The sequence below is a fragment of the Phoenix dactylifera genome, chromosome 8, assembly GCF_051530095.1.
Source record: "Phoenix dactylifera cultivar Ajwa chromosome 8, Ajwa_hap1_PhDact_Kaust_v1.1, whole genome shotgun sequence".
NCBI classification, from domain to species: domain Eukaryota; kingdom Viridiplantae; phylum Streptophyta; class Magnoliopsida; order Arecales; family Arecaceae; genus Phoenix; species Phoenix dactylifera.
Window position 1 is genome coordinate 33,681,556 of NC_143197.1, and position 11,086 is coordinate 33,692,641.

Sequence of the window (11,086 nt, forward strand, 5' to 3'; positions counted from 1 at the left end):
TTTGCATTCCTGACGGTGGTCATATTATCTACTCGAATTTGATGATGCTTAGGTATCTGTGTTCATGGCAACGTGCTATTGGATAATATTTAGTGAATTATTGATGCAAGTTGGGTCGTCTTCCCCATCCGCCCCCACCACACCACCCCCCCAACTTCTTCCCACTTCTTCAAATCTTGTTAGGTGAAGCTTCACATAATGGTGTTCAACGACCAATCGCCGTCGCGTATCAATATGTGACAGCCTGGCTGCTGAGGGAAGTGATTAACATAGTCTGGTCTTAATGATAAGGAGAAAGTGGTACGCTCCAGGACAGTTAAAGGGTACCTCACGAAAGGTATTTTTGGGTTTTTCACGGCTGATGCCATTGTTAAGTTAGAAGTTCGAATCTATTCAAATTTAAATTTTTTAAATCTGTATAAATATTAATAAATAACTGACATGAGATTAAATATACACCAGCACGAGTTCTTATATATATATATATATATTTTTATTAAACTTTGACGTCCTTGTTAGAGTAAGGATTCAAATTGATTCAAATCTAATCATAAGTATCACGATCGGCCTATGGCCAGTCTCAATGAGCTCGTAATATAATATTATATAGTTTACATGGGTTATAGATCGAATCTATTTTGATACTATTCAGAATTTCATCCAAAAAGATTGATTGGAATATATTGTTTAGATTTCTTGATACTGTATAGACCAAACATACGCTCATTCGGGTCGTCACACCTGCTACTAGATCCACTTAATGGTACGGTGCGTGAGAGGACTCTATTGATCCTCCATTCATTTAAGGGTAAGGTAATGGTTCTTGAATAGAGGTTACGAATAAAATAAAGATGTTGTTGGGTCAGAATAAGAATCCAAATTTACTCAAATCTAATCATAGGTACCATAATTGATCTGTGGTCAGCCTCACTAAGCCTCAATAAGCGCATGCTGTAATGTCTTTTAGTCCTCGCCGGATCCACTCTAATATTATCTATAATAATTCAAAATTTCATAAAAAAACTAATTGAAAAATATTATTTAATTTTTTTGAACTTATATAAATATCCAAATTTATCAAAAGAACCCAACACACGCATGCATGACTCATCTAGCATTCCCTTATTGTGGAGGCGTGGTGCGCTCTGCAGTGCGGGTGCGATGCAGGGGATGGGCCGCCACCGATCATGCAGCGGCATTCATCCAGGAGCAACGCGACGAATTCACGTGCGTCCCTTCGGACCTCAATCTGATCGGAAGATCCCAAGGCGGCCCACCATCCGCCTCTCTCTCTCTCTCTCTCTCTCTCTCTTCCCGCTCCTCTAGGCTCTAGCTGTGCGCGCGCAGTTACCGTGTCTTGTTCTTGCATAAATAACATCAGCGGATGATAAAAGATTCGATTTCGTGATGGTTTCATCCACCAAACGTGGACAGCCGGCAGCACCGCATGGGTTGGGTCCGACGAAGAAGACGGGTTAGCAACAGCTCCTCCGGATCGATGGTTGCAAATTATCAAGCATGTTGTATCATTATCGGTGGAGAATAGCCGGCCATCCAACACATGCCAACCCAGACTGCACACACTCACGTATGCCCATTTTTCCTATCATCTCTCCAGATCAAGAGATGTGCCTGCTCTTAGCCAAAAAGAAGAAGAAAAAAGAGAGAGAGAGATATGCAGACCCTGCAGGGCACTAGCTTGGCACTAAAAGGCTAACGATATCACTGTCATTGCTTTTCTTTTGTAATCTCTTATTTCAGAGGTCATACATATTGGACTGGAGATGAGTGACATAAGAGGAACGGGGAATGAAAGGAGAGAGAACAAGTCATCGCGGCATAGAGAACAAGTCATAAAAACTTTCGGCGTCGACGGACGTCTATCGGGTAGCCGTTGAGCGTTCGGGTGGTGGGGAAGAACACCAGCTTGTCCTCCGCTGCTTCCCAACTGTGATTTATATATATATATTGGAACAAGAAAACAAAAAAAAGGTAAAAAAGGAGGGGAAAAAAACTCATCCAAGTACATACCTGAAACGGGTGACGAGGTGGTGGAGGAACACAGAAATAACAACGCGGGCGAGCTCGTAGCCGGGGCACAGGCGGGCCCCCCCTCCAAAGGGCGTAAACAGGCCCGCCCCACTCGTTTGCTGGACAGCATCATTATTCTGTATGCACAAACCCGAGTTCGAACTCAACAACCAAGGATCGATCCCAGGACGATCTAATTGACAGTCTACTGGTAGAATTTGATGTTTTAATTCTAGCGGCGAGGGAGCGGGAGCGGCCATACCTGCCATCTCCAGGGATTGAAGGTGCGGGCCTCCTCGTAGTACTCGGGATCAAGATGCACGGCTCGGAACGAGGCAAAAAGCTTGCATCCCTTTGGAATCGTGTACCCTGCGAGACATGCAGAACGATTCGCCCTCAGTTAATCCCTCGCCTGCACGATCATTTAATGATCGCGGGAAGTGCAGATGGCGACGAAGAGTCGACGACGTGAATGGCGTACCTTTGAAATGAAGATCCGTCACCGCTCTCCTGAAAACTCCGCCTACGATGTTGGCCACGCGAAGTGTCTCGTTGACCACCTGGACCAGAATTTTATAGCGATTTAGTTTCATGATCAAGCTGTGGCATTAATCAATCCTTTATTGAGAGATTCGAAGTGGGCTTGATTGCATCATCGTACGCACGCATTGGGTGAAGGGCATCGATTTGTAATCGCTCCAGTCCAAGGGCTCCATCTCGTCCTTCTTCCTGGCTCTGATCTTCTCATGCTCTTCCTGTTGCACGAAACAGGCAGGAGAGATTAGCACGCGCATCCCCGTACATGTGTCAACTTACTTTTCTGGCAAATCTCATCTCCAATTGGACGGTCAAGGCTAGTGTTGTTGCTGCTGCATGAGGTGTTACTGCTTTGAAATGGTCCTCCGCAGCCGGCTACATGCCCATGTCCCGACGAACTGGGTCGCTTCGGCCGCCTCATACATACCAACTGGGTACAGCTAAATCTACGTCGTACATCCTTGATGCACCAACGGGGAAATGACAGGCAATTTGGGTGGGGCCCATCTTCCGTACGTGTCGACAGTGATCTGCGGATGACGGTAAGTCGTAACTCCGCACACCACTCATTCAAGCCCCTTCGCCTCGGGCAACCAGCAAAAGGCAATATACTCGCGACATGATTCAGAAAATAACATGCCCCGGGCTAAAATCTTGCCAGGTCGGGAGGAGGATGATCCGTAAGCCAAGCCAGGCCCCGTATCCTTGCCCCCGCCCGCACGCACGCGCCCCTATCTATCTATCTAATCCATCTATCTGGATTCCCGTGATCGGAAAACAAAAGCATCCCCTGATGGAGACACTAAAAGCGTGCATCCTGTCCTATGGTGGTGGTGGTGGTGGTGGTGGTGGTGGTGGTGACTCACCGCGAGGAGGGAGAGGGCAGGAGGGTTGTCGGTGACGAACTTGACGGCGAGGGTCATGATGGTCGGCGTGGTCTCGTAGCCCGCCACCAGCAGCGCCAGCAGGAAGTCCACCATCTCCTCCTCCGAGAATCCCTCCTCCGCTTCCAGGAGCTCCGCAACCATGTCCTTCTTTCTCCTCCCCCGCCCCTCCTTCTCGTCCTCGTCCTCGTCGTCGCCGTCCCTCATCTTCTCCTCCTTCCTCTTCCTTATCACTTCCCTCAGCGCTTCCGCCACCTTCCCCCGCGCCTGGCACCATCCGAAATTGAGACGAAAAAGGGGGATGACGGGAAGCAAAGAAAAAGGGGCAATTTGAATAATCGGAATTGCCGACAGAGCATAGCATGAAGATCGATGCATGCGATCGGACAAACAATCAATGAAGCGAGCAAATTAACGAAGCCAGCCAAGCTCTCACCTTGATGGCCCGGCCGTAGGTGGTGAAGGAGAGGAAGGATGGGAAGGGGATGGAGAAGAAGCCCTCGATGAGGACGAGGTACTCGCGTCGCAGGGCCTCCGTCCAGTCCCCCGGGTCGTAGCTCACGAGCTGCTTGACCGTGAGCTCGAAGGTGATCTTCTTGGCCTGGTCGAGGAGCAGCACCCGGGACTGAGCGCCCCAGGAGTCGAGCGTGGTCTGGATGAGGCGGTCGATGTGGAGGAGGAGAGGGGAGTCGCGGATGGCGGCGGGGGAGGCGAGGCGGGTGAGAGTGAGGGAGTGCATGCGCTTGTGGAGGGCCCCCCGCATGAGGAGCAGCGAGTGGCGGCCCAGCAGCGTGGAGATGGAGGAGGGGTAGCTGCACTCCACCGACCGCCCCTCGCCGCCCAGCACCACACGGTTGAACTCCGGGTCCGCCGAGAACACGGTGCGCTCCCCGAACACGTGCGTCGTGAAGAGCCGCCCGTGCCGCCGCACCCGCTCGTCGATGAAGGGCTCCGGGTCCTCCGTCTTGTAGGCCGCGATCAGCCTCAGCGTCTCCCCGACCAGCGGCAGCCCCACGCTCCCCGGCGGCAGCAGCCCCTTGCCGCCGCCGCTATTATTCATCGTCTTCCTCATCCATGAGGAGCGGCGGAGGAGCTGGAGGACGAGGACGGCCACCACCGACATGAGCACCGGCAGGAGCAGGAACTGATGGTCGGAAGCGGAGAGGAGGAGGAGGTAACCAGAGTACGCCGCCGCCGGAGCCATGTCCCCTTTCCAGCTCTTCCTTTCCCTTCCTCGGTGATGGATGGATCAGGTTGGTTGAGGGAGAAGGCAGCGGATGGATTGCCGGCAGGCTGGAAATCCAGTCAGGAAGGGGAAAGGCGAAGATGGATGGGGTCGCTCAGGGTCGAGGAGGAGAGAAGGGGGCTCCATCTTAAATAAAGAAGATTTTTTGTTTTTTTGTTTTTTTGTTTTTTCTTTTTTCCTTTACGGGTATTGGATTAAAGAAGATTTATTAAAGGGGAGGGCAAATCGGAAAAGCACGGCTGAAAATAGGAGGAAATGACTGATGAGATATGCAGGGTTATCTCCCGGTATCCGTCAGCGTATCTGCTTGGCACCTTATACCTTTGGAATTTGGATAAGGACGGGATTGGCAACTAGAGCGTTTTTGATTCACACTGTAGTTGTCCATCCATCCATCCATCCATCGGGCTTGGCAAAGGGTAGCGTTTCTGATTCGCTGGCTTGTACTGATAGTGGGGTCGGGTGTGCGCAGATGAAATGAATCTTGCACTAGTCGGTCTGTTGATATGCTCGTCTCTTTCCGGTAGGTTTTATTTGCTTCACTCCATGCCGCCTCTCGCCCTCCGCCCCCTCTTCTTTCCAATCGTGTTTTGCGTTCCCTTCCAGCCTGTTCGTGTCAGGGCGGGCGCTACGAGCGCATATCCCAGCAACTACCCTATTGTGGTTGAAATTTGTCCTGTGACCTCGCCGGAAACGAGCCCAGAAGATACCGGCCGAGGACACGAAAAGAGGGTCACCTTCGGTGCTCCAAGATACCTCCGAAAAAATGCTGATTGGAATGGAGAAAAAGGGCCACCTCTTGGGCTCCGAGGTATCTACACAAAGTCTTGATCGGAGATTCCGGCGAAGGCCCTCCGATGGTTAAGTTAGCCGGATCTTTTTTATGGAGTGGAGAGCTTTCTGAGTGCCCTTTAAGGCCTCTTGTAGCTTAAAATAGCTGGTAATTGCTTGTCAAAGCTTATAGATGCTTGTAGAAGCTTATCAAAAAGCTTACCGGGAGCTTTCCCTACCCTCTTTTTATAGGGTGAAGGTGACGGCTGTTACTTGAAATCTCGGGCTAAGATGTGATCAACGGGTCAATAGTTGGAGATAACGTGTTGGCGGGTGCGGCGGAGTGTAACCCCTGACAGGTATGGTAGGATATGACCCTTGATAGGTATGGCAGGGTATGATCTTTAGTTGGCACGTCATGACGTGGTCAGGTACAGCTGCGGACAAGGTCGGACAGGCTTAGAAGCCGCAGCATGTGCTTGGCAAGGTCGGCTCGGCCTCTAATTGAGGTCGGCTTTGGCCTCTGGCGGGGCCAAGGTCCACCTGGCTCTTGGCGAGGCTGAGGTCTGTCTGCGGTCGAGGGAGCCTCTTGGGCTCGCTCGGCTCTGAGATCTACTTGTTCGAAATTGGAAGACACTATGCGAGAATAGGACAATCCATTTTGCCTCCAATGATACCATATTCTCTGCTTGGCCTTGGCAGGCAGCCCCTGTATCCGAAACGAGGCCTTCACATTCGAATTTGTAACCTACACCGGTTCCAAGCCCAAACATTGTAGATGGAATTCTATAGCTTGCGACCATACCTGAAAAGAAAAAAAAGATAAAAATAATAATAAAAGCAAACTTTTGACAAAGTCGCATCACTCTGCTTATACTTTCGAAAACCACGCTACGTGAGGATTCTTGCGTGGAACTGTAGGGGGGCGGCAAAGCCGGCCTTCATGTCATCCTTTAGGCGGTTGGTCTAGATCCATAGTCCGGAGATCTGCCTACTCTATGAAACACGATTATCCGGTAGAGGACTCAGTCGTGTTTTACGGCGGTTAGAGGTTGACTGGGAGTCGTATGCAGTAGATTCCCAGGGGTTGTCGGGGGGCATTGTGGCTCTGTGGAAGCGGGGTGTGGCTACGGTTGACGTATTCCACAACTGCTCCCAACATGTCATCATGATCATCTCGGAACCTAATGCTGCACCGTGGGTCTTGTGCGGAGTGTATGCTAGTACAAACCATCAGACTAGGAGGGTTCTGTGGGACGAGCTCACATACTTAATTGCTCAGGGACTTCCGTCTGCGATGGTGGGGGACTTCAATTGCATCTTGGAGGAGTGTGAGAAACGAGGAGGCATGACCTTCACTGACTCTGTGGATAGGAGGGAGTTCCGCGATTTCCTCTCGCGGAACGGCCTAGTAGATCTGGGGTTCTCCGGTCCGCGTTTCACTTGGTGTAACAACCAATCCGGACGAGCTAGGGTGTGGGAGCGACTGGATAGGGTTGTTGCTTCCACTGACTGGCTCATCAGATTTCCATCCTATAGGGTTAGTCATCTTTCTCGAATTGCTTCGGATCATTATCCTTTGCTGTTTTCGACGGTATCAGGTTCGAGTCACCAGAACCCATTCCGTTTCGAGAAAGTCTGGCTATCCTTCCCTCAATCCTGGGACATTGTCCGGGGAGCTTGGGGCCTGCCGGTCCGCGGCGACGCCATGCAGAGGGTTTCATGGAAACTGGAGTTGACCAAGCGACGGCTACGTCTGGAACCGGGAGGTCGTAGGTGATATTTTTAGGAAGCTGGAAGATGTGGAGGCTGCGATTGCTGACCTCCAAAGTAGGGAAGATCAGGTGGGTGTGCTCCCCGAGGCTGATATGGTGAGCCTCCGGGGACTTCTCGCCACCCACCACTCGATCCTGCGTCAACATGAGATATTCTGGAGACAAAAATCCAGAATTCAGTGGGTCAAAGAGGGTGACCGGAACACTAGTTTCTTTCACCGATCGACGGTTATTAGGAGGCAGAGGAACACTATTCGTTCCTTGCGGGATGAGCGGGGTCACTGGGTGGAGGATGATTCGGCGATCAGCCACATCCTACTCGAGTTCTTTCGCTCCCGTTGGACGGAGGATAGTGGGTCGGACGGTGCTGGCCTGCTCCCGAGAGCTGAATCCCAAATCGGGGTGGCTGAGAATGCACTGTTGGTTCGACCAGTGATGGAGGGGGAGGTGCGAGAGGCTGTCTAGGCACTGGGTGAGGACAGGGCTCCGGGCCCAGATGGCTTCCCCCCTTTCTTTTTCCGGAGATACTGGAGTATCGTCCGGATCGCAGTGGTAGAAGCGGTCTTATGTTTCTTTAGTCGGTCAGGTATGCCTGACGACTGGAAGGCCACATTTTTCATGCTAATACCTAAGCGAGCGGACGCGTCCGAGCCGAGCCATTTTAGACCGATCAGTTTGTGCACTACTTTATACAAAGTTGTGGCAAGAATAATGATGGATCGTATGAAGCCCTTTCTCTCCGGCATTATTTGTCAAGAGCAAGGTGCTTTTGTTGGAGGTAGGAGTATTTCCGATAACGTTATGGTGGCCCAAGAGATGATGTGGGATCTTCGACGGGCCCCAAAGCGACGAAGCCTGATGGCTATCAAGCTGGATATGGAACGAGCTTACGATAGAATCAGGTGGAGTTTTCTTAGGCTAGCTTTGGAGAGTCTGGGTTTCCATGAGACCTGGATTGGTTGGGTTATGGGGTGTGTCCGGAGTCCGTGGTTTTCCATCTTGATCAACGGCTTTCCGTCCCCACTCTTTAGTTCTACTATGGGGCTTCGGCAAGGATGCCCGCTATCCCCGTACCTGTTCATCATTTGTTCTGATGTCTTGTCTCGATCATTTTGGGCTGTGTGTGCCGCCGGAGAGTTGGAGGCTTACGTCCCAGCTCTAGGGGCCCAGCCAATATCACATTTACTTTTTGCCGATGACTGCCTCCTCCTGACGCGTGCCCGCGTAGCAGACGCCCAAGCTATTAGGCGGGCTTTGGCCGCCTATTGCTATGCATTCGGTCAGAGAGTGAATGCCCAGAAATTCTCCATCTCCTTTAGCCCGAGTTCGCCACCCGGGGTTCAACGTGAGATTCGGAGGATTCTGGAGATGCCTGAGCAGGACGGGACCTGGACATACCTGGGTGTTCCGATCACAGGTAGGAGACTGCGTGTATCTGAGTGCTCCGGGATGGTGCAACGGGTCCAGAGTAGGTTAGAGGGCTGGCGAGCAACGTCTCTATCTATGATGGGCAGAGTTTTGCTGATTAGATCTGTTTTGGGCTCTATGCCTATCTATCTCATGACCAACACGGTGGTACCAAGATCAGCCCTACTGAAGATCGAGCGACTGATTCGGAGCTTTTTATGGGACTCGCTTGGTGGGGGCCGTGGGGTGCACCTGGTGGCATGGGAGAGTATTTGCCTCCCTCTCAGGGAGGGTGGCCTTGGGGTGTTGTCTCTCCTGGAGAGACGAGAGCTGCTCCTCGCCCGGCATGCTTCCCGCCTTATCCTGGAGCCGCAGGGCTTCTGGAGCCGGATCATGACTGCCCGCTATGGGGGGGTAGGCCTGGAGGGCGGGGTTCGAGGAGGGCGGAGATGTTCCTTTTTATGGCGTGAGATAGCGAGATATGTGCCCATGGTGTCGGATCACACCCGATGGCTGATAGGCGATGGCCGCAGCATCGATGTGACCAGGGACCCATGGGTTGATGGCCTCCTCTTGTGCCGTTGGCCGACTACTGTTAGTGTCGAGGCTGGGGAGGGTTTACAGGTCTGTGATCTTATGACCCCCGGGAAGGCCGACTGGGACGAGATTCGATTAGCCCGTTTCTTCGGGGAGCATCTGGCGGAGCGGGTTCGCTCCCTCCCTCTGCCACAGAGCGGTGGACCAGATGTACGAGTATGGAGTTCCTCGACCAGTCCCAGAATCATGATGGGCGTCCTTTCCCGCATTCTTAGGCGGGAGTACGAGCCTGGTCCTGATTGTGCCTGGATCTGGCGACTGGGCCTCCTCCCGAGGGTTGCGTTGTTCCTTTGGAAGGTGGTCTGGGACCGTCTTCCAACGAGAGCAGTATTTGGTGGACGAGGATTGAGGATCCCCCTAGAGTGTGGGGTTTGCGGTGTGGCCGAGACGGTCGACCATGCCTTGTTTCGGTACTCATGGGCGAGGGACACTTGGCGTCTGGCTGGGGTTCCGCAGCCGGTGTGGAGCTGTAGGGACCAGTTCTTACAGGCCATGCACCAGGGCTCGGAGTCCCCGGCGCTTCGTCAGGAGGTGATTCGAGCGAGCTGTACTGCCTACCAGATCTGGTTGGCCAGGAACGCCCGTATATTCGGTGAACGATATATGTCACCGAGATTTGTGGTCGAGAGTGCCTGTAGTCAGGCGGCAGAGATGTGTCACACCTCCACCACCGGAGGGACCTTGACAGCTCGGGACATCTGGGGCTCCCACCTTGCTTCGGCAGTATCCCACATGGTGTTTTTCACCTGGGAGCCCCCACCCCCGAGTTTCCTCAAGGTCAACTTTGATGGGTCAGTCCTGGATGGTGGCGCGAGGGGAGGTGCGGGTTTCGTCATTCGGGACCCTTTCGCTAGGGTTGTGGCCGTTGGTGGCAGTCATTTATTTGACACCTCGGTTCCGAGCGCGGAGCTGAGAGCTGCCTGGGCTGGCCTTCGACATGCCCGGTGCGTGTTACAGGTTAGGTCTATCATCCTAGAGGGTGATTCAGCCACCGTTATCAGTTGGATCCGAGAGGGTCCTAGAGGTGACGACTGTGACCACCCATTGCTTCGTGACATATGGACCATGGCGAGGGATGGATGGGCCTTTCAGGCTAAGCATATCTACCGTGAAGCCAATGGTGCTGCGGATTGGGTGGTTGCATATGTAGCTCGCCATTCCGGACACACCTTGTGGACTGGAGATGGGGAGCTACCTTTGGCACTCCGAGGTATCCTATTTTTTGACTTTATTGGGTGTATCCGTACCCGTCAGGTATGATCCACCCGTACCAGCAAAAAAAAAAAAAAAACCACGCTACGAAACTAGGGATGTCCTCGATTACAAGTAGGCAACCTCATCGTGCTGTGGGGTTCTGGAGATGCATAGATCTACGCCAAAATTCAGATCATGGGCCATGCTTCCTTCTATTTGATCCTTTCTCCACCAGGCCAAATTACTTGCAATGTTTTCTTGGACAAGAAGAAAAATATATCAGCCATGTTTGAAATAGGTGTTGATGCCAAAATCCCTACCGGCGAAGGTGGAGGTTTGGAGAGCATTGGTGAACTCATATTCATGGAGAAAGAAGTATAATGGAGCTTTCCGGATGGGCTCCGGTCGCACTCTCGATGCCTAAACTGGGGGGCTTTTGAACAACAAGAAAAAGAAAAGATAAAACTAGTATAGAATAATTTAATTTGCATATTTGGTGCCTTGGGCTCCTTTTTTATATCGAAGACTAGTCAGATCAGCTTGTCGGGTTAGCTCATCCTGCTACTATAAGTTGGCCTGGATGGCTAGACTTGCTGGATAGGTCGACATGGATAGACCGACCCAAATAGCGCGACCTTCGAAAA

At 52.0% G+C, this 11,086-nt stretch overlaps 2 protein-coding genes across 2 annotated transcripts; one reads left to right on the forward strand and one right to left on the reverse strand.

Annotated features, from left to right (window-relative positions):
- Positions 1–1,706: 1,706 nt before the first annotated feature.
- CPD (Cytochrome P450 superfamily protein) lies at positions 1,707–4,987 on the reverse strand. Its single transcript, XM_008804566.5, has 7 exons — positions 3,889–4,987; positions 3,435–3,719; positions 2,697–2,786; positions 2,513–2,591; positions 2,294–2,400; positions 2,032–2,168; positions 1,707–1,948 (listed from the first exon to the last, which is right to left on the reverse strand). Exons 1-7 carry the CDS (start codon positions 4,654–4,656, stop codon positions 1,852–1,854), a joined length of 1,563 nt encoding a protein of 520 aa, XP_008802788.3. The 5' UTR covers positions 4,657–4,987; the 3' UTR covers positions 1,707–1,851.
- Positions 4,988–8,282: 3,295 nt separating this feature from the next.
- On the forward strand, positions 8,283–10,823 carry LOC120110137 (uncharacterized). Its single transcript, XM_039124082.2, has 3 exons — positions 8,283–9,983; positions 10,206–10,458; positions 10,678–10,823. Exons 1-3 carry the CDS (start codon positions 8,283–8,285, stop codon positions 10,821–10,823), a joined length of 2,100 nt encoding a protein of 699 aa, XP_038980010.2.
- The last annotated feature ends 263 nt before the right edge of the window (positions 10,824–11,086 follow it).